Source organism: Capricornis sumatraensis, chromosome 11 (assembly GCF_032405125.1).
Source record: "Capricornis sumatraensis isolate serow.1 chromosome 11, serow.2, whole genome shotgun sequence".
NCBI lineage: Eukaryota > Metazoa > Chordata > Mammalia > Artiodactyla > Bovidae > Capricornis > Capricornis sumatraensis.
The window spans coordinates 83,472,248-83,495,531 of NC_091079.1; the positions used below are offsets into that span (position 1 = coordinate 83,472,248).

General features: G+C 40.2%; 1 protein-coding gene across 2 annotated transcripts in view; it reads right to left on the minus strand.

Moving 5' to 3' along the window:
- Positions 1-23,284, minus strand: part of VPS13B (vacuolar protein sorting 13 homolog B) — a 779,806-nt gene that overhangs the window by 138,951 nt on the left and 617,571 nt on the right. For both annotated transcript variants that reach the window (XM_068984062.1, XM_068984063.1), the window contains exons 37-38: positions 22,278-22,485; positions 21,797-21,981 (exon numbers count right to left, since the gene is read on the minus strand). In XM_068984062.1, the coding sequence (XP_068840163.1) occupies positions 21,797-21,981; positions 22,278-22,485 (393 nt within the window). The remainder of the gene's footprint in view (positions 1-21,796; positions 21,982-22,277; positions 22,486-23,284) is intronic.

Genomic DNA, 23,284 nt, shown 5'->3' on the forward strand with positions numbered 1-23,284 from the left:
CTAATTTCTTCATCAGATAAATGACATAGGGGAGAAAAAGGAGAGAGGGGACTGTTACAGACTGAAAGAGAGTTAAGAACCGTATTAATCAAGTGTACGTGTGGACCTCAGTGTGATCCTGATTCAAACAAACCAACTCTAAAAGAGTAGTTTTGAGACAATAGGAAGAATTAAATATAGACTATTATATGATAGTAAGGAATTTTTGTTCATTTTGTTGGCTGTGATAAAGATATTAAACTTACGTTTAAAAATAGTTACTTGTTGCCAATGCTTGTACATATGTGTGTGTATTCAGTCACTCAGTCAAGTCCAACTCTTTGCAACCCTATGGACTGTAGCCCGCCAGGCTCCTCTGTCCATGGTATTTTCCCGGCAAGAATGATGGAGTGGGTTGCCACTTCTTCCTCCAGGGGATCCTCCAGATCCAGGGACTGAACCCATGTCTCTAAGTCTCCTGCATTGCAGGTGGATCTTTACCCCTGAGCCACTGGGGAAGCCACAGCAATGTTTACTGAACTATTAATGGAAGGAGGTCAGCCCTGGGTGTTCTTTGGAAGGACTGATGCTAAAGCTGAAACTCCAATACTTCGGCCACCTGATGCGAAGAGTTGACTCATTAGAAAAGACTCTGATGCTGGGAGGAATTGGGGGCAGGAGAAGGGGACGACAGAGGTTGAGATGGCTAGATGGCATCACAGACTCGATGGACATGAGTCTGAGTGAACTCTGGGAGTTGGTGATGGACAGGGAGGCCTGGCGTGCTGCGATTCATGGGGTCGCAAAGAGTAGGACACGACTGAGCGACTGAATTGAACTGAATGGGTGAAATAAAAGGATCTCCGGACTTCCTTTGAAATACTCTAGAAAAACAATGAGGATAAACAAAAAGTGGTGAGAGGAACAGATCTAACAAGGATAACAGGACATCCATAATTACTAAAGCTGTGCGAAAGACACACAGAGTTTGTTATACTAGTCTCTTTACTTTTGTGTATGTTAAGTTTTCAAGATGAAAGCTTAGAACTTTTTTCAAGGGACATCATCAGATTTTTTTCCCCTCACCGAAAACTTACATAACAATAGATGTCTTTGTTAGGAATAATATAGGATCAATCAAGAAAAATTTACATATTGCTTGAAACTTCCTTCAATACCAGTTTAAGAATCATTTTAGAAGGCAGAGTTCATAAAACAAGAAATTCTGAGGAAGGCATGTACATATCTCACAAAAGGCCGTATTTGTACTCAATCCAAAAAAAGAAAAAAGAAAAGGGGAGAGAAGAGAGTTAAAAAGTGCCATCGTCAGAGAAGATATTTGTAAATTATGTATCTGACAAGATGGTAATACCTAAAATACAATATATGAAAACTCATACCACTTAATAGCAAAAAAAAAAAAAAAAACTGATTAAAAAGTGGGCAGAAGATCTAAGTAGGCATTTTTTCCCAAAGAAGGCAAACAGAGGGCCAATAGGCAAATGACGAGGTAGTCAACATTATTAATCGTCAGGGAAAAGCAAATCAAGACCACAGTGAGATACTGTCTCATGTCTTTGTTAGAATGGTTATTATAAAAAAGATAAGAAACAGCAAGTGTTGATAAGAAAAGAGAACCCCTGGGCACTGCTGGTGGGAAGGTAAATCGGTCTAGCCACTATGGAAAATAGTGTGGAGGTTCCTTAAAAAATTAAAAACAGAAATTATCATATGATTCAGCAATTCCATTTCTAAGTATTTTATCTGAAGAAAATTAAAAGACTAACAGAAAGATATACGCACTCCCACATTCATTGATACAGTATTTATAATAGCCAAGAAATGGAAACAACGTAAGTGTCCATCGATAGATGAAAAGATAAAGAAAATGTGGCATCTATACACACAGTTGAATATCATTCAGCTTTACATAAGAAGGAAACCTTGCCATTTGTGACAACATGAGTATCCCTGGTGCTAAATGAAATAAGTTGGACAGAGAAATATAAACACTGTATGACCTCACTTATATGTGGAATCCAAAAATCTAAAATCTAAAACACAAAACCAAATTCACAGATACAGAGAATAGACTGGCGGCTGTCAGAGGCAGGGGCGGAGGGGTGAGGAAAATGAGTTAAAGTGCAAAGTGAAGCAGCTCAGTCCTGTCTGACTCTTTGTGACCCCACAGACTATAGCTTATCAAGCGCCTCAGTTCATGGAATTTTCCAGGCAAGAGTACTGGAGTGGGTTGCCATTTCCTTCTCCACAAGATCTTCCCGACCCAGGGATTGAACCCAGGTCTCCCACATTGCGGGCAGACACTTTACCGTCTGAGCCACCAGGGAAGTCCTTGGGAAATGAGTGAAGGGGGTCAAAAGTTACAAACTTCCAGTACAAAATAAGTCATATGGATGTAATGTATAGCAGGGTGACTATAACTGATACTGTATTGTATAGTTGAAAATTGCTAAGAGAGGAGATCTTAGTTCTTATCACAAGAAAAAAAATTGTATAACTACGTATGGTGACAGATGTTGACCAGACATTTTGGAGAACATTTTGCAAAATATATATAAGTATCTAATCATTACATTGTATGCGTGCCTGTGTACTCAGTTATGTCCGACTCTTGGCGACCCCATGGACTGCAGCCCGCCAAGCTCCTCTGTCCATGGGATTTTCCAGGCAAGAATACCGGACTAGGTTTCCATTTCCTCCTCCAAGGGATCTTCCTGACCCAGGGATCAAACCCACGTCTCCTGTATCTCCTGCATTGACAGGTAGATTCTTTACCACTGAGCCATCTGGGAAACCACATTATGTTGTATACCTGAAACTAATGTTATCTATAAATTACACCTCAATTTAAAAAATGCCATCACCAATAGATAGTATCAAATGATAAATAGTGTATTCCATACATACTTGAGAAATTGCCTGATCAACTGAGGTTCTTTATCCTACCACTAAATGACAGAATTGACTTTAGTGATTTGGCTATTTTATTGGTCTATGTTGGCTATATCAATGATATGGTATTTTATGAAGGTCTACTTTATACTTGATGGTAAAGTATCTAGTGGAGATTTTCAACATAGTATATAAATTTTAAAGAAAACAAGGTAATACTTGTGGAAAAAAAGTAGGGTTGTATATCTAGATGGAGCCAAATATACAGTAGAAAATTATAAGAAACCTAATTCTTCAAGATCACTTTAAAATTCTTAATATACGAAAATACACTACAATAATCACTGAGATTACCTTACCTCAAAGTTAAGCTTTAGATTTTCTTAACGTGCTCAACAGAACATTTTTCAAATGATAAAAAATTCAATAATCAGAGGACTCATTTTTTTAAGACAAATTTTTAATGACATATGAAGCTTGCTGAAATCTGAAAGCTTGCTACTTCACACTTACGTAGCTAAAAAGAAAACGATATTGGTCAATGTTTGGAAAACACTTTTCCTCATGGAGTAAAAATGAGATGTCACAATAGGGGAGTCAAAATATGGATAAGATTAATGAAATCATTGTTAACTTTCAAAGAATGGTTCAAAGTTGGCTTATACAGCAAATACATTTCTAAGGCTAAATATTTTCCAATCAACAAATGTAAGATAAAACTGTGAATGCAACATTATATACATTTCAAGATCATTGCACTGAAATGAAGTTTTGAGAGCTGTGTTAAGAAAACTGCTTGTAGTGAAAATGAGTCCATTGAGAATCCTGGTTCTGTTTATAAATAGCAAGACCCACGAAAGTAAACAACAACTATATTGTTGTCTCTTCACTGAAAAAGGCCTTTGATGAGTATTATTTAGAGGGTGTCCCCTTGCACACTGAAAAAGCAACCATTCCAGTCCAATATATGATATAAGAACTATTATCAAGAAAAAAACTTATCAAAATTCCTTGTAATAGAAGCCTAAAACTGACATATTACTTAGCTGTTTTGGAAGCATTCTGGGCATCCCTCTCGGTGATTCATTATTATATGGCTGATAAGGCAGTGAAAAAAGAACTGCCATCTGCAGTGACTTATTTAAGTCTAGGTTTTTAAAACACTGCAACACCAAGATAGATAAAACTGTCTGACATATACTTTGGTTTCAGTTTTATAAAATGTAAGAGGATCTCTCTCAGTAACTAGTTGTACAGATAATGAAACAGACAGAATATCCTTTTATAATAATAGTAAAACTAATAAAAATGCACTGTAGAGTAGAATATAGAATTTGGTTACAAAGTAAGAGTTAATTTCAAGAGTCTGTGTTTGAAGGAGGCTGCTTTGGACCATCCCATGGATGCCAAAATGTAAGAAACAATGATGTCATGTAAAAGTATGTTTCACAAAGGGCATCTTTTAGTAGATTATCTTCAGCAGGTTATGGCTCTCTGAGCTGTAGTTTCCTTAATAAAATATGAATAATAGCTTTTGAAATGTTGTGAGAATTAAGCGAGGTGGTTTCCCAGATGGCTCAGGGGTAAAGAATTTGCCTGTGATGCAGCGACGCGGGTTTGATCCATGGGTTGGGAGGATCCCCTGCAGAAGGAACTGGCAACTCATTCCCGTATTCCTGCTGGAAAAATCGCATGGACAGGATGTAGCCTGGGGGGCTACAGTCCATGGGGTTGCAAAGAGTTGGCCATGACTGACTAAACAACAACAATCATACAATGCTCTTAGCAATGGCTGGTGCTAAATAAGAAAACAATAAATGAACAATGAATGAGGGGAAAAAAAGTAAAAAACTACCTTTTCCAATCCGGAAACCTTAGGGTCTTTTTCCAAGTTAGTTTTCAGTCCTTGGAATACTACAAATATTGATACTTCTATCAATTGATATACATTTATTTTGATAAATAATATCTATCGAGGATTGTTGGCTAGTACACAAAAGCATATAGATACTGACCAAACCTTCATTTATGCCTTGTCATTTTCATCTTACAACCTTGAAAAACTGACATCTTGCCTCTAATTTCTTCTATCTCCAAGGAATGAAACTTATCATTCAAAAACTCTCTACTTCTAAGTCCTCCAACCAATAGCTTCCTCCATAGAATTCAGTTCAGTTCAGTTGCTCAGTCGTGTCCGACTCTTTGCGACCCCATGAACCGCAGCACGCCAGGCCTCCCTGTCCATCACCAACCCTCGGAATTTACTCAAACTCATGTCCACTGAGTCAGTGATGGCATCCAACCATCTCATCCTCTGTTACCCTCCTCTCCTACTGCCTTCCCTCTCCCAGCATCAGGGTCCTGTCCAATGAATCAGCTTTTTGCATCAGGTGGCCAAAGCATTGAAACTTTATTCTTCAGCATCAGTCCTTCCAGTGAATATTCAGGGTTGATTTCCTTTAGGATTGACTGGTTGGATCTCCTTGGTGTCCAAGGGGCTCTCAAGAGTCCTTCATTTATAAAATACTTTATTGCTAAAAATTGCTAACCATAATCTAAGCCTTTAACAAGTCGTAATCTTTTTGCAATAGTAACATCAAAGACCACAGATCACCATAACAAATATAATCATAATGAAAAAGTCTGCAATACTGTGAGAATTACCACACAGTGACACAGGGACAAAAAGTCAGCAAATGCTGTCGGAAAAGTGGTGCTGATAAACTTGCTTGAAGCAGGATTGCGACAAACCTTCAATTTATAAAAACTGCAAACCTGTGATATGCAATAAAGTGAAACACAGTAAAAACAAGGCATATCTGTAGTATCCTCCAACTTGCCTTTCCCTCTGTAATCAGCCATGGTTGTTGCTCAGCTTGATAACCTTAATGACTACCCTCACAGAACAAAGTGCTTGTGGAATAAGCCCGAATGTCTCAGCACAGCCTTTAAAATCCTCCACTACCTGGCTTTAAGCCTATTTTTCAAGCTCATCAACTACTATATGAACTTCTTTCCCTGTACACCCATTAACACACAGTGTATAACACTGGGTGATAGTTGCTTATGTGTTTGTTTCATGCAGCCTGGATTGTACAATCTTAGAGATAATGCTTATAAGAGCATCCTGTAAATAGTATTAATCATTGTCACTACTTTTTGGTCCTTTCCCTCAAGTCCACTGGACAGTACAGAGACTAAGTGAATAAGAATTCAAAATGTGCTAATACTCTACTTTTATTACAGTATGAATTATCCAGCAAGAGACCCTATGTCGTGGGCACTATTCTTGTTGACGTGTGGCCCACATGTGCCTGTCCCTTCCCGACCACACCTAACTTATTGCTGTATATCTCTGCCACTACCTTTCTGTACCTCTGCAATAAAGAGTTTTTTGGTTTCAAAAAGAAAAGGTGCTAACATCCAAATGTTCAACAACTGATGAATGCTAAGTAAGGAAAATGTGGTAAATCCCCCAAATATATTTCTATTTGGTAACAGAAAGTATTGAAACACTGATTCATGATTTAAATGGGTGGACTTTGAAAATAATATGCTAAATGACAGAAACCAGTCACACATAAAAATCACAAATTATACGATCCTGTTCACCTACAATGTCCAGAACAGGTAAATATACAGAGACAGAAAGTAAATTAGTGCTTGGCAAGGACTTCTTTGGTGGCTCAGACAGTAAGCGTCTGCCTATAATGCGGGAGACCCGGGTTTGATCCCTGGGTTGGGAAGATACTCTGGAGAAGGAAATGGCAACCCAGTACTCTTGCCTGGAAAATCCCATGAACAGAAGAGCGTGGTAAGCTATGGTCTATGGGGTCGAAAAGAGTTGGATACAACTGAGTGACTTCACTCAAGGGCCAGAAGAGAGGGAAGACTAGAGAATGATAGCTGAAGGGTACCAGATTTCTTTCCAAGATGATGAAAATATTCTGAAATAGACAGCGGAGATAACTGTACAACTCCATGAAAACTGCTAACATCCGCTGGATCATCGAAAAAGCAAGAGAGTTCCATAAAATCATCTACTTTTGCTTTACCAACTATGCCAAAGCCTTTGACTGTGTGGATCACAATAAACTGTGGAAAATTCTTAAAGGGATGGGAATATCAGACCACCTGACCTGTCTCCTGAAAAATATGTATGCAGGTCAAGATGAAAGTTAGAACTGGACATGGAACAACAGACTCGTTACAAATAGGAAAAGGAATACATCAAGGCTGTATACTGTCACCCTGCTTATTTAACTTCTATGCAGAGTACATCATGAGAAATGTCAGGCTGGATAAAGCACAAGCTGAAATCAAGAATGCCTGGAGAAATATCAGTAACCTCAGATACGCACATGACACCACCCTTATGGCAGAAAGCGAAGAAGAACTAAACAGCCTCCTGATGAAAGTGAAAGTAGAGAGTAAAAAAGTTGGCTTAAAGCTTAACACTCAGAAAACTAAGATCATGACATCCAGTCCCATCACTTCATGGCAAACAGATGGGGAAACAAAGGAAACAGTAAAAGACTATTTTGGGGGGCTCCAAAATCACTGCAGATGGTGACTGCAGCCATGAAATTAAAAGACGCTTCTTTGAAGAAAAGCTGTGACCAACCTTCAGTTCAGTTCAGTCGCTCAGTTGTGTCCGACTCTTCGTGACCCCATGAATCACAGCACACCAGGCCTCCCTGTCCATCACCAACTCCCGGAGTTCACTCAAACTCACATCCATCGAGTCAGTGATGCCATCCAGCCATCTCAACCTCTGTCATCCCCTTTTCCTCCTGCCCCCAACCCGCGCCCCCCCCCCCCCACCATCAGAGTCTTTTCCAATGAGTCAACACTTCACATGAGGTGGCCAAACCCAGATAGCATATTGAAAAGCAGAGACATTACTTTGCCAACAAAGGTCCATCTAGTCAAAGCTATGGTTTTTCCAGTAGTCATGTATGGATGTGAGAGTTGGACTATGAAGAAAGCTGAGCACTGAAGAATTGATGCTTTTGAACTGTGGTGTTGGAGAAGACTCTTGAGAGTCCCTTGGACTTCAAGGAGATCCAACCAGTCCATCCTAAAGGAAATCAACCCTGAATATTCACTGGAAGGACTGATGCTGAAGCTGAAACTTCAATACTCTGGCCACCTGATGTGAAGAACTGACTCACTGGAAAAGACCCTTATGCAGGGAAAGAATGAAGGCAGGAGAAGAAGGGGACGACAGAGGATGAGATGTTTGGATGGCATCACTGACGCGATGGACGTGAGTTTGAGTAAACTCTGGGCGTTGGTGATAGACAGGGAAGCCTGGTGTGCTGCAGTCCATGGGGTCGCAAAGAGTCAGACAGGACTAAGCGACTAAACTGTAGAAAATACTAAGAACCATTGAACCGTACCCTTTAAATGCATGAATTGAATAGTTTAATAACTGTATCTCAAACAAGTTGCTAAAAAAAGTGCTAACAGTTAAAGAGAATCAAAATTCTTGACTTTGATGTTGCATTTAAAATGTTGCTACAGGAGCTGAATCTGCCTGCCAAAGCAGGAGGCACGACTTCGATTCCTCATGTGGGAGGATTACACATGATGCAGAGCAATTAAGCCCCCTCCAGGGGATCTTATAGAAGTTCCTGTATCCTTCCTTTTACCCTTGCTTTATTATATGTGTGCATGTGTATACAAACAAATGGATGAAAGTGTGTGTTTTCATGCTCAGTCATTAAGTTGTGTCTGACTCTTTGCAACCCTATGAACTGTGGTCCACCAGGCTCCTCTGTCCATGAGATTTCCCCGGCAAGGCTACTGGAAGGGGTTGCCATTTTCTTCTCCAGGGTATCTTCCCAACCCAGGGATCAAACCTGAATCTCCTGCACTGGCAGACGGATTCTCTACCACTGAGTCACCTGGGAAGCCCCCTAAGCACTGGACCATTAAAGAATCCCCAGACTCTTTGTTTTTAGCAACTAGGCTATATTACTTCTTTGGACCTTACTTTTCTGTTTGTTACTGTCTCAACAATGTAGATTCCAGCAAACAACTCAAATTTTTTAAACAATGGTTTTTACTATGACTCTGATAGGGAGAAGTACTTCTATTTAGGGAAGAATAATTCATAAAAAGACGATCATACACCATCAGCTCATATTTACTGTCCTTTCATTTTTTTATACCTCAAACATTTTTAATACTGACCAATAAACATCAAACATGCTTATTGCTAGGCATAGTTCTTCGCTTCCAGGAAAAAATAAAAAACTTCCCCTCCCTCCTTTTTAAATGCAGGAGTATTTAATAGGAAAAGAGAAATAGGCTAATAAAATTTCTACCACCAAATAAAGTGACAGGACAAAAATGACTTCAGTATTCTTGCAGTTTGCAAATGTTTTCCATTTGCTTTAAAAGCACGTCTTACTGACAGATTCCTTCTCCACCTCTTATTCTTTTGAAGCGCAAGGAATGCTAGCATTTCAACTACTGATTTATATATTTTATTTCAAAAATATCATTTGCTTTTTAAGTTTTCTCCACAAATTCTGCCTCGGCAAACTATTTACTCATGGGCTAGAAAGTGAGTTCTCTTACTGCACCGCAGACTGAGTGATGAATGAGTTTCACAAGCAGGCCAGAGGCAGAAGCAGGCACAGGCTGGCTAGCACAGCAGATAGCATGGACCTAGATCCCTGGGGGGTTACAGCTGTGACGTCAGCAGGCACTTCTGGTGTCTCCCAAGACCTCTCTCCTTCCCTTCCTCCTCAGCAAATGAGTCCCAGGTAGCCCTTAGGAGTAGCCACGTGATACAGTTCTGGACTCTGGGATGCTGGCAGCACGGCGTGCAGGGTGTGGCTTCCCAGGAACGGCCTTTTCTCTGCTCTTTGGTTCCCTCCTCTTCCTCTGGCTGGACTGGGGACAAGAGGCTTCACGCTCATGCGGCCATCTTGGACCATGAAGGAAGAGCAAGTGCTGGGGACAGCAGAGCAGCAGGAAGCAAGAAGACATCTGGGCCTTCACGACTTTGTAGGGACACGTATAGCCCTAGACCATCTGCCTTCAGGTTATTCTCATGTATGACTGGAAAAGAAGCTGGTTTTGCCTAAGCTGTTACTGTTTTGTACTGTCACTCACATCTAAACCTAATCCTAAAGGGCACAGAGGTCCAGTAGCTCTGGCAGGATTCCTTGTTGGGATTCTTCATCAAAGATTCATATATTTTACAGGCACCCATAAACTTTTTGAAACTATATGTGAAGTCATGTGTGCTTTCATGCACTTTTCAGGGAAAAGAGGCTCACAGCAACTCACTTAACTTTTCAGATCCTCAACTTTCTTATCTGTAAGAAGGGGAGAACATCGCTCACTTCTGCAGTTGACTTCAGGAGCAGATATAAACTGCATACAGTGAGTAGCATGGCGAAGGGTGCCTAACATGAGAGGTACTCTTCTTATTCCCAAATTTTGTAAACAGTCTTATTGTATTTCCTATGAAGCTGAAGTCTAACTGACATCTATGCTATGACTTCTCTTACTCACTCTCATTAAATTGTGACACTGGTTGTCAAGAACACAGATTATTTCTCTACGTCTCCTGCATTCATTTCTTTTTCTCCATACCAGGTATTATCCCCCATCTCCTCACACCCTACCCCTCCAGTTATAGCTTTTGCCATCTCTTCTCTGAGACCCTTAACAGGTCTTCTAATTTTTTTTAAAATTAATTATTTTTGTGTGTGTGGCTATGTCACATAGCTTGTAGGATCTTAGTTCCCCCACCAGGAATTGAACTCTGCAGTAAAAAGGCCCTGGCAGTGAAAGCACCGAGTCCTAACCACTGGATTACCAGAGAATTCCCAGGTCTTCTCATTTTTGGTCTCTTCTCACTCCATTCCACTCTCTACCAGGCTATCAGATTAATTTACCTAAGGTCCTGGACTGCCAATGGTTTTCCAATGACCATCAAACAAAATACAAACTCCATACTCTAAAAGTAGTCAAGCTGTACAACACAGAAGAACTTATGATTAATAAAAACCTAGATTTGAGTCTCAGTTTTACCTCCTTACTTGCTTTATGATCTTGGAAAGACTAGGTAACTTCTCAGAACCTAAGTAACCCTAGCTCTAGAGATAACAGGACCAGCTACACAGGGTTACAGAGAGGATACAAGAGATATGACATGTAAAAGGACAAGTTTGGTGCCTGGTACATACTAGATGCTCAGTAAATATGTGACCTTCTTTCTCTGCATGGAATGGTTGTAGACTAAAAACCCAAGTCTAAGACTTATCCCTTATCCACTCATCTGTTACTTTCATAATTTGTGCTGGTCAAACCAGATTATTTGAAAACCCCCAAGCATAAATTCTGTATTCTTTTACTCAATTTTGAAATTTTGCTCAGGCTCATCTTTTCTTCCTATACCCTTTTCCCCTCATTTTATATGTTGAAATCCTATTTGGCCTTTAAGGATTGCCATCAATTGCCATCTCCTCCGTGGAGGCTTTTCCAGGTGTTGCCAGTCAGATATAAACTCTCCTTGCTTTAAGACCATGTTTTCCAGGTGTCTCCCATATCAAATCACAGTTCTGTCTTGCCTTATTCTGTGTGCTTGTTATCCCTCCTAAAGACTAGAGGTGCCTTGACAGCAGAACTAGAGCCCTCTCCTCCTCCGCATATTTAATGGCCCTAGCTCAGATCTTTTTATCTGTATTTACTGAATTAAACCTCAAAGTTCTCAGGCAGAGCTCTTTTTAATGTATTCCTAGATCCTTTTTTTTAAAAATACTTTTACAACACCATGAAGACAGGATGATTAAAGCGTATCAAGGGAATACTCTATTTTAGGTTCCTTTCATTGTCCAAAAAAGGAGGCAATGGCTTCTGGATGCAGAACACTTAGTAGTCGATCCAGCACTGTTACCCATCATTCAAAACCATTTATTTTTGTGTCCACTGAGTATGCAGGACTTTTTCCTTTCCTTTATTTTCTAAGAGTTTGGCTCTGCCTCTTACTTCCTCAAAGCCTGCAAGGCTTCTTTTTCTTTTCTATATTTCAGCAACAATGAATCTCGTATCTGGCTTTGAGCACCCCTCCTAAAGATGATGGATAGGAGCAAGGCCTTCTGGGACACATTAGCACAGCTGCCAGTGGGCAGGAGGTGCTTATAAAATAAAAAGACTCGGGATTCTGGGAACATATGTGGAGCTATAAGTGAACCGCCCAACACAGTTGAAAAGAAACACCCAAGAACACTTCCTTTTATTCTTTTTAAGTTGTGCGTGGAAGAGGCAAATCATATTAGATTGCAAGTAACTCTCTGAAGGATTCTTTTCCCCTAGTGTCACCATGTGCTAATATCATAACCTTTACCTATCAGGTCCATGTGCTTTAGAATCATAGGAAGATGGTAAAGTCAAGTTTAAAGCAGCAAAAGTCTAGTTTTTAATTTATTGGGTAATACTGAGTATTACTCTCTGACTTGGAACATTTTTCATGTAATTAAAAAAAAAGAATAAAATCCACACAACCGTAAGGTTTAAGGAAGCTTCAGTTCAAGCTGTGAATAAGTAAGTAAGACGTCATTAGAAAAACCAAACAAATCACCAAGATACAGACATTAGGCATCACAATGTAAACTCAGTTTCAAACAGAAAATTATTTTATAGGTAAAGCTCTCATACATACTAGAACTGAGAGAGTATTTATAGAATCTGTGAAGTTGCTAATGTGTTACACAGTCATTGCATTTAAAAAGGAAGCACTGATCAAGATAGATATTTGGGGAAAAGAAAGTATCTCTTATGTATCTGTAAGACACAGAAACTTGCTTAATCTATCTTTTGGGAAGACAGCTGGGGAGGAAAATGAGAAGATTTAAAAAGCTGGTGATATATAGAGAGAAACAGCTTTGCCAGATATTTGCAAAAGGAAAAGCTGGAGAAACCATAGCAAAAAGAAGTAAACTTCTTTTAGTGAGGCAGTCTTTCTTGAGACCCTACTGGCAGTGGCGACTCTTCTCCAACACTACAGGCCACATATAAAAGGGTTCCCTCTTGCAAGAGCAGAATACACTGTGAAGATCTTCAGAGGTGGTCAGACAGGAAAGAAGCAGCCGACAGCAGGAGGCCAGTACCGACCATGAGCTGGGCCAGGCTAGCCAGGGTGGCAAATGAGAACAGTTAGAGCTATGACATAGGATAACTCGCTCTGCGGGTATCTGCAAAGCTCACAAATGACCCCTAATTCACAGCCATGCTGGGGAATTTGATTCCACCCCTTAGCTGAATGGGCCAAGAGCTCCTGACACCAAACGAGGCCCATCAAGAACATGGAACTGGACCAGAGGCTGGACTTGTAGATGTGACTTTGAGAGCCCTGGGAGTTGTGGGGAGACTACCAGGTGGCCTGAGAAACAGGGCAAAAAAGAAGCTAGTCTGCTGAAAAAGAGTAAAGCAAATATGAGGAAAGAAGCAGAGAGAGGAATAGCGGGTCAATACTCCCCTGGATTCCTGTTTTCCATTCTTGGCCCCGTCCTTTACTAAAGGCCCAGACGCATCTCGCCCTTGCCCTCTAGGACTCCCCCACTGTCTCTTGACCCAAGCTGTCGCCTCTGTTTTTCGCTAGGCCGGCTTGAGGGGGTTTCTGCTATCTGCTGACCTGCTACCCTGCAGGCACTGATGGTATAACTGGGGGAAGGTGGCACCTCATCTAACAGCCATTCTCAGTCAGTGAAAGCATTTCATTAATCACATGCAGAGCCATCATTCTCAATAAGTACTATGACAGACTACAACCAGAAAAGTGTCTTTCTCAGAAAACAGGCTTTCTTGGTCTGTCCCAGTAGAGCTGAGGAACTCTGATCAGTTGAGGGGACAGTGATGAGGATGGCGATGTGAGAATGACAGCAGTTACTGAGTGCGGTAACAGCCTACTGAGGCTTTAACTGTGTATGACATCACAGTGCGTGAGTGAAAGGCACTCGGCCGTGTCCGGCTCTTTGCAACCCCATGTACCATAGAGTCAGTCTATGGAATTCCCCAGGCCAGAATACTGGAGTGGGCATCCTATCCCTTCTCCAGGGGTTCTTCCTGACCCAGGGATTGAACCAGGGTCTCCCACATAACAGGCGGATTCTTTACCAACTAAGCTATCAGGGAAGCCATGCCTGGAGCTTAACATAAATTGTCTTTCCTCCTCCCAACTCTTCAAGGTAGTTAAGAGTAGGGTTTTGTTTGGAAAGGTTTATGACACGCTGTACAATAGAGACGTCACCCGGGAGAGGCCAACGTGCTGGGAAGGCAGGTGCCACGGGAGGGTACTTAGCATGACAGATTCATCATGATTTACGATCTGGCCATGGGTCTTGCAGTCTCAAAAAATGCCCATGGTGTCCCAGGACTGGCTAGATTTAAGAATGCTGAATCATGTAACCAAGTTCACTAGAGACTGATATATAAACCAGATGCCAAGTTATTAATTTACCATGAGATGTATCACTGCCAAGCAGCCTGGATACTGATGCTGGCCTGAGAACTCTCTGTAGACATACTGCATCAGGAGTCAAACTATTAGAAGGATATTTGGGTGGTTAGATGATTTGGATGTTAGATCCAGAGATCTGACAGCTGCTACATTCATCTCCATAAAGGGGATTTAAGCTACCAGGTGAACCAGACACTTAGGCACCGTTTCTTTGGATGCTGCCAGGAGGGCTTCTTCCAACAAATGTTTCCATAACCATCCTAGGCTTCTAGAACTGACCAGTTCTCCTTCTGAAGGAAAGGTTCTTTATTTAGATACCCGAATACCCAAACAGTCTTCTGTGTCTGGGAGTCCTTTTATTTATTTACGGTTATTTTGCACTTTGGTCTGACTCATTATTTCATGATTGAACAGTCTGAAGCAAAAGAATAATTTTATTTTCTTTCCATATTTCTCAACAGAGTTCCTAACTATCACTCATATGTGTCATTTATAATATGAATACTGTATTGTTTTACAAATACGGTAAAGAACATAAGTTTTGGAGTCAGAAAGACCTGGGATGAAATTCTGGCTCTTCCATTTTTAAGTTTAATGATTCAAGACCAGTTAATTTCTCATGGCCTCAGTTTTCCCACTTATAAAATGGGGATACCGCCCAACCCCCCACAGCAAAAATGAGATTTAATGAGGTTATGTACTCGAAACACCTGGCACAGAGCTGGGTGTAAAAAACAAAGATGATCATAACACTTTGCAGCAAAAATAACATAGATCGCAACCATTTCGATTCTCCTTGGCTTCTAACTATGCATTGTTTTGTTTGTTATTCTCCCAATGTGGTTTCACTTTGATTTTTATAATCATATTAGTGTTACTTTAAAAACTAATTTCCCTGACTTTTGAGTTGGATAAATAAAAATGAATTGGGCATGAGTACACTGATTTCTTTGGCTTACCATTCTCTTTCTCCACCAGAAATAAACAAATGACACAGTCTGCTTTTTGTCTTTTTCTTCCTGTTATCCTAGAGAAGATATCTTTTATGAACACTGGTCATTTTTTTTTCATGTAAGAGATTTGTACCTAATTCTGAAGCTTTAAAATGCCTTAACTGTGAAAGTGCTATGAAATTATAGAGCTTTAGTAACAAACTTATTCTTTTTGCCAATTAATTCAATTTACTCTTTTAAATGTCATAATTCCCCAAATCACATGGTTTCTCCTATATAAATGTGTCTATCCTAATATATATTCAGCTACTCTATCTCCTGCATTTGCATATGTAATTATGGCCTTTCTTTTCAGTTAGATTATAACCCCTACAAGAGGAGAGGTAGATATTGTCTCTTCCTATCTTCACTGTCATATGCTATACTGAAAAGGTATTCAACATTTATTGATGATAAATGCTACAATGTGGAAATAAAAGTAACAGATATATATGTTTATCTTCTCATCTGTTAATTATATTCACATTTTCTGAAGGTATAGATCTGATTTTAAATGTCTATTTCATTTTTCTAATGTAAGGTTTTGTGAACCTATGTTCATTTTTTCTCTAAATTAAACATTTTCTTTCCCTTTTATCTGACTTTAACACCAGTAATCTTATGTATACCCTAGATACTTCCTACATTAAGAGAAACTTCTGATTTTGGCTCTTAATGTCTTTACTTTTAATCCATACAGTATGTTATCCTTTATTTTACTTCTTTAACTTTACTTCACATCTGCTTATATTGCTCCAGTGATCCCAGCCCAATACTGAATGTTTATCTTGAATTGTAATATTCAAGCTTTATACTCTTGAGATCCTTGGGGAAAGATGATTATTTAGTTTGGGCTACTATCACATACCTAATGAAGATATCTAAACATTTAGTACAATATATAAATGAAATAAATATTGAAACCAGAGTAATACAGTACTGAGAGAACAAGAACAAGCACCATGACTGATCTATGTGACGATTAAAATCCCCATTACCAATTCCACTACAAGGTATGAATTAAAATTTTACAGTCTGAGAACATGGGAATTTCCAAAATGGAAACCTCAGTAGGCAGTGTAGACAACAGGATGAGGAGAGAGGAAAATCTACAGTATATGCCAGACAGTGCCAGAAATTTCTTATATTTCAGCTCACTTCAATAGCACATCTATTCTGCTGCTGCTGCTGCTGCTAAGTCGCTTCAGTCGTGTCCAACTCTGTGTGACCCCACAGACGGCAGCCCACCAGGCTCCCCCGCTCCTGGGATTCTCCAGGCAAGAACACGAAAGTGAAAAGTGAACGTGAAGTCGTTCAGTCGTGTCAGACTAGTAGCGACCCCATGGACTGCAGCCCACCAGACTCCTCTGTCCATGGGATTTTCCAGGCAAGAGTACTGGAGTGGGGTGCCATTGCCTTCTCCAACATCTATTCTAGGTTGATGGTATTACTTTACCTTAAGGTGGCGCTAGTGGCAAAGAACCTGCCCACCAACACAGGAGATTCAAGAGAGGCAGGTTTGATCCCTAGGTTGGGAAGATCCCCTGGAGTAGGAAATGGCAACTCACTCCAGTATTTCTGCCTGGGAAATCCCATGGACAGAGCAGCCTGGGGGTTACAGTCCATGGAAATGCAGAGAGTTAGACACGACTGAGCAACCGAGCACAAATACACTACTACCACTTACAATTTAACATGATAAAATTGAATGCTAAATATGCTCCTTTTGCTTTTTGTGAACATTAATTTCAGGGTCTTTATTCTGAACCTATGGCTAGTTTAACATTATAGAACTGTTTTCCATATTTTTCAGTACAATCACAAAATAAATTCCATAAAGTCATATGAGGAGCCTGGTTTATAAATTCCAATATTAATCATGGAAAGACATATAAACAAATACATTTAAGGAGTCTATGTAAGGTCAGTTTTTTTATGAACCAAATAGTACTGAAGGAAAAATAAATCCAAACTCGATTTTGTTTTTAGGACTAAAACCAAGGAGATTAACTTATTTTTGTACTTAAGAACTAGCCCCTGCCTAGGGGGCAGTGGGCTTGGCAGAATATTCAATGATCTCACCAAGAGCCCATGTAACATAATGACATTAGACTGTGTGTTTATAGTAGGTAATACCACTGAAGCATAAAACACAACGCATCCTGACATAATTCAGTTTGTAAAACCAAATGCATTCAGTAGCCCCATAAAATAATGGCAAACAATGGAATATGTCTGAATTACACAGACTAGGAACATAGATATCCATGTACTTATCCACCCATTCAATATACTGAGCATCTCTGCAGCAGTGGGTACTATAAGGAACATAATGACAAATCACACGTGACCATTTCCTTTGGAAACCTACAATCTAGGTGGGAGACAAGATATGGATGACTAAAACGTGAAGACCAAGTGAGAAACAGCATAAACGTGATGCCATGAAGTGTTACAGGATGTCAGAGAAAGGCAGCATCATGGGTGCAGAGGGTATCCAGGAAAGGCTTCCAGATGGCACTGGAGCTCTCTGGAAGTGTGGACTGGATTTCAGCAAAAAAGGGAGAGATGCCCAGGCAGAGGGAGTGGTCCAGACTTGGGAGGCCATCAGCCCCTTTGACCAGAGCAGAGATTGTATATAAGGGAAGGAAAGGCAAAACTGGGCCTGGAGGTTTAGCAGGGCCCTCAAGGCTGGTCTGGCAGAGTGACAGGACCACTGAAGGTTTTCCTCCTAGAGAAGGAAATGGCAACCCACTCCAGTACTCTTGCCTGGAAAACTGCATGGACGGAGGAGCCTGGGAGGCTACAGTCCATGGGGTTGCAGAGTCAGACACAAATGAGCAACTTCACTCACTACTTCAGTCAGTCTAGCAGAGTGACAGGACCCCTGAAGGTTTTCCTTAGGGAATGACACAATCCACCTGTTCCTTTAAGAACTCAGTAGGGCAGGTTGGAAGAAGAGATTGAAGGCTGAAATTCCATTTAGGAGGCTTTATTTTGGTCCAGGCATTTGAATATGAAGGAGAAGTGGAGGGAAGGAAACTAACATTTATTAAGAGCTCATTTTGTGTAAGGCATTTGTTTTAGCTTTAATATTTCACTTAAATCTCATGGAAAAAACTCTGAAAGGTAAATAGTGTTAACTCAGGTGTTTGGTTGAGGAAATTAAGGCTCCAAAAGATGAGCAGTTTGCCTAAGGTCACTGAATTAGTAAAACACAAAGCGGGAGGGGACAGCAGTCAGCAGCTGAGACTTTAATGTCCAGGTTACCTATACTAGACCAGGCTGATAAAAAGATTTCTTTTCAGAGGTTCCCTGCTATTCAGGATTGGGAGTTCAATATTTTAGCTGTGTCTCTGGTACAGATCTAGAGATATTTACAAAGACTGGGAGAAGGATTCTGACAACACAGAGATTTAACGCTGAATGCTCGAATACTGAAATTACAGAAACTCTTCTGCCCCAAACAACCACAGAAACCTGCCTGCTGCACAGACAGCGTCTAATGACTGGACAGTGTCTCATCCATCTATGATCCCCCTCAGGAGTATGCCCAGGGTCTGGCACTGCCAGGGCTCAAGAAAAAAGCTGTCATACTTTCACAGATGAGGTCACCCCAACCCCTGGGATGAATTTTGCTCCTCACCAGGTGAATATAAGGCTAGGCCAGGAGCTCAGTAGCATGGCGATTTTCTGCCCATCTTCTCTGTTCTTCCGTCTCAGCTGTTAGCTCTGGGTGTTCTTGCTTAGCATTGGGATCTAGCCTTCCACTTCAGCTTACAGTAGGTACAACCCTGTCTTGCTTCTTAGACCAGCAGCTTTATCTTTGAACTCTGCCACACATCAGTTCCTCTCTCTCCAAGAAGATATGAAATATAGCAGGACTTCTCTGATACCGACTCTCGTCTTTTTGAAACCTGCCAGGCTTCCCTCACGTGGTGCTTATGTGCCAAGTCTACTGTAAAGGTCCCCGGACTGTTCCAGATTGCCTAGACTACTTCTGCTGGTCTGGAGAGTCATTAGACTCCAGCTCTTTCTGGTCTAGCCTGTGCTTCCGTGTGATGAAAAGACTTTTGGCGATAATCATTGTAACAGTACTGGTAGTACCCATACTTACATAGCATTTACTATGTGCCAGGCATTGTTCTATGTGTCTTATAAATATTCATTCCTATAGGCATTACATTATTAATAGCCTCATTTTATTGATGAAAGAAAAGCAAAACAGAAAACCTGAGGTCGAGAGATTACTTTACTTGTCTAAGGCGACACAGCTTGCGAGTGGCAAAGCCAGAATCTGAGCCCAGGCATTCTGGCTAGAGTTCATTCCCATAACCACTCTGCTCTCCTGCCTCTCCAGTGTCATTAGTGAATGTACTTTCTAACTTAAATGCTCTGTTTAATGCAACTGGCGTAATACTGCTACCAATGCTTATCAGGCTTAGGAAAATTTTTAACTATAAATCTGAACCCTAAAATCAGTTACAAAAAAAGCCCTTTACATGATGCTGAAACATTGATATATGAGTATTTTCATTGTGACTGAAAATACTACAGATGTTCTGCATTTAGGCTAGTCTAACAAGACAGTAGGATTCAAAGACAATGCCACTTTGTTCAGCAAAAATAATCCAAGAATACTGGTAGAGAAGATAATCATGAATATGACTTTGACAGACGGGAAAGCAAATGTGAACATTTAAAAATCAAAGTAGAGTTGCTACGAGGATAGATCTTAGAAGTCTTCGTCACAAGGGAAAAAAAATGAAAGTAGAGACAGTTGACATTGTGGCAAATTGGATAGTTCTGCACACTCTGGTTTATTCGACAAAATGACACATTTCATTGTTATCAATTCAGAAGGTGAACATCTGACTATATTACAATCAAGAATCGAAATAAGAATTAAATAAGCCTATAATAATACCTATGTTTATAGGTAGTGTGGACTCCTCTGATTTGTATTATTATTCTGACTTAAATATAAATCAGTCATTAAAAAAAAAACAAACTTGTTTATATTTATTTATGAGGGGCTGGAGATAAGTGATCAAGACATACCAGAGAGGTGGGCAGTGCAGAGACCATAGGTCCTTGTGGGCCAGAGTAACATACTGAATTCTGTTCTCAGTATCAGAGGAAGGTTCCAAGTTAGGGGAGTGAGGTAATCTCATCTACATTTTTAAAAGATCACTCTGGTTGCTATTTGCAAAGAGCATTTCAGGGAGTGAAGGATGGATTCACAGAGACCAATTAGGAAGCTACTGTAGTAGGGAATAGAAGACAGCGGCTTGGACTCAAATTGTACCAGTAGAAACACAGAGAAGTAGATGGAATAGGGACATGTTTGGATGTAGCGCTGACAGGACATGTTGATAAATTAGATGTGGGAAGTTAGAGAAAAAGAGCAATCAGGAATGCCTTCAAGCGAATGACTGTGTGATTGAGCAATAGGTGGAAAACTAGGGGAAAAACAAATTTTAGGAGAAATTCAGATCTGTAGAATTAATAAGTAGAATAATAATACAGTGATATCTGCAGTCGAGGAAATGATGGACAACCAACTTTGCATAAAATCATAGGGAATATAATCACTCATTAATTGGCTTTCCTATAAGCCTACCACCAGTCCAGGACCATTTTCAACTTTGGAAATGAAATGAAAATTAAGTCACCCTTTCCGGCCTTATGGGGACATATCTTATTTTATAGAACAGCTCTAAACATGCTGAAGGGTGTGAGCACATGGCAGGTTATTCGGAAGATGTGTGGCAGGGGCTTCCTTGGTGGATCAGTGGTAAGGAATCTGACTTTCAGTGCAGGGGACACGGCTTTGATCCCTGCTCTGGGAAAACCCCACATGCCATGGGGCAACTAAACCTGAGTGCCGCAACTACTGAGTCAGTGCTCTAGAGCCTGGGAGCCACAACTACTTAGCCCCTGGGCTCTATATGTGCTCTGCAACAGGAAGAGCCACCGCAATGAGACGCCCGCACACTGCAACGAAGAGCAGCCCCAGGCACCGCAACAAGAGAAAAGCCCGGCCCGCAGTGAAGATCCACCCCAGCCGAAAATGAATAAACCTTAAAATAAAAGACAAAGAAACTGTGTGGTGAACTCAGTGGCACTGCTTGCCCCATTACAGCTGGAGGCCACAGAGGCTACAGGTCAAAGAGGGGAGCCAAGAGCTCTCAAAACTGCTGGGTACCATGAATCTGAATGACTTCATCCCCCTCTTGTAAAATTTATAGTCTGCATGTGTCCTGTGTGTATGTATGTGTACATATGTATGTTTTTGTGTGCACATACATGTACATTTTTCTCTGAGACAACTGGCGGAAAAGATAGGTACGCTCCCAATATTTTTCCAATTATCTAATCAGCGCCTTCCCACAGTGTTTTTATTTTGAAATGAAGAGTCATTCCAAACCTGCAGCATGTCACCAAGGTCTGCTGTGCTAATGTCTGGATCTTCGGTGGTGTTGAAGGGCACGGGAGTTATGCGTACAAGGGTGAGCACTCTAGGTTCTGGGTATCTCCATAGCATCATCCCTGGGCTATCTTCAGTTTCATTGTAAAACAAGACTTCATAGACACCAGGCATTTTCAAAGGTTCTGTTAAATGAAAGTATAATTAATTGTATGCTTCTGAAGTGGGACATGTTGGTTTATTAAAGCAAGAAAAAATTATGAATATAAAAGAAAAGAATATAAAGAAGCTGTCTGATCATGTTTAAATGGTTTAAGAGAGGAACAAATCAAGAATCTTCCCTTAAAAGAGACTGAAAGGCAAAATACTGTTTTGGTACGACAGGTATTCTATGCACTTAGTTTTCAAGTGATGTTGAACTGTTATCATTTACTTAATATGGAGGTAAACACACAATTATAGTGAGGCTATCGCTACTTACCAGCATCCCGTATATATTGAAATAGACCTGTCCGTAGGTCATCTGAACTTTGTTCACTTTTAAATATCTGATTTTTTTCCAAAGGAGATGGCATTTGTGGAACTGCTTCAGAAACTTGTGCTTCAAAATTTCCCTCCTCGTTAAGGTATCCACTGAGTAATTCATGTAGAAGAACTAAGCAATTCAAATGTTCTTGACCCCAGAAAACCTTTAAAATCATATGAAAAATTTTACTGGCTTTAAATACAGATATCTCATGAAGATAATTAGGTACAATTATATTTGAACTAGTTCAAGACTATAATTACATTTATTTTAATTACTGATAATAACCAACCTGTAATTTTTAAGAAGCAATTGACCTTTGGGATGAAATTCTATTCCTGGGCAAATACATAGAAACAAGAAAATCAAGCAAATCCTGTAATGTGTGGGTAGCAATCAATTTTAAATGCTGAATTGATAATAAAATTATGTAGATCAGAGGTAATATTTATGAATTAACTTAGTTAAGTGGGAAAAGAACATTGAATACAGTATGAGAGAAGCAATGAAGATCCTTTCAGGTCAAAATGTTAATAATAATAGGTTTGTAGAATAGCTTTTATTTTGTCATGAGATTACATGAACACATCCTGCTATTAGGGTTCCTTTCTTCGTACTTTTCACTCTTCAGAGAAAAAGAGAAGGAAGATGCTCAATGAGCTTGAACTTAAAAGGCTCCCAACTTCAGTGTTTAGTGAGAAAGTACCAACCAGCTCAGCCCTTGAGAACCAACTGCACAGGAGCTTCAGTAGAGTTTCAGAACAAACTCTTGCTACTTCATCTACCAGAGAGGATCACCTTCCCTTTTTCTGCAGGTGAAGACTTAGTCTATAACAGAAGGATGACCAGTGGAGAATAGTGATTAATGTCAGAGGACTCAAGCATTTAATAAAGTTGAATTTCTCCGAATATTTCGGGTGAAAGCATTACAACCGTAATTTCCAATAGAATCAGGTAATACA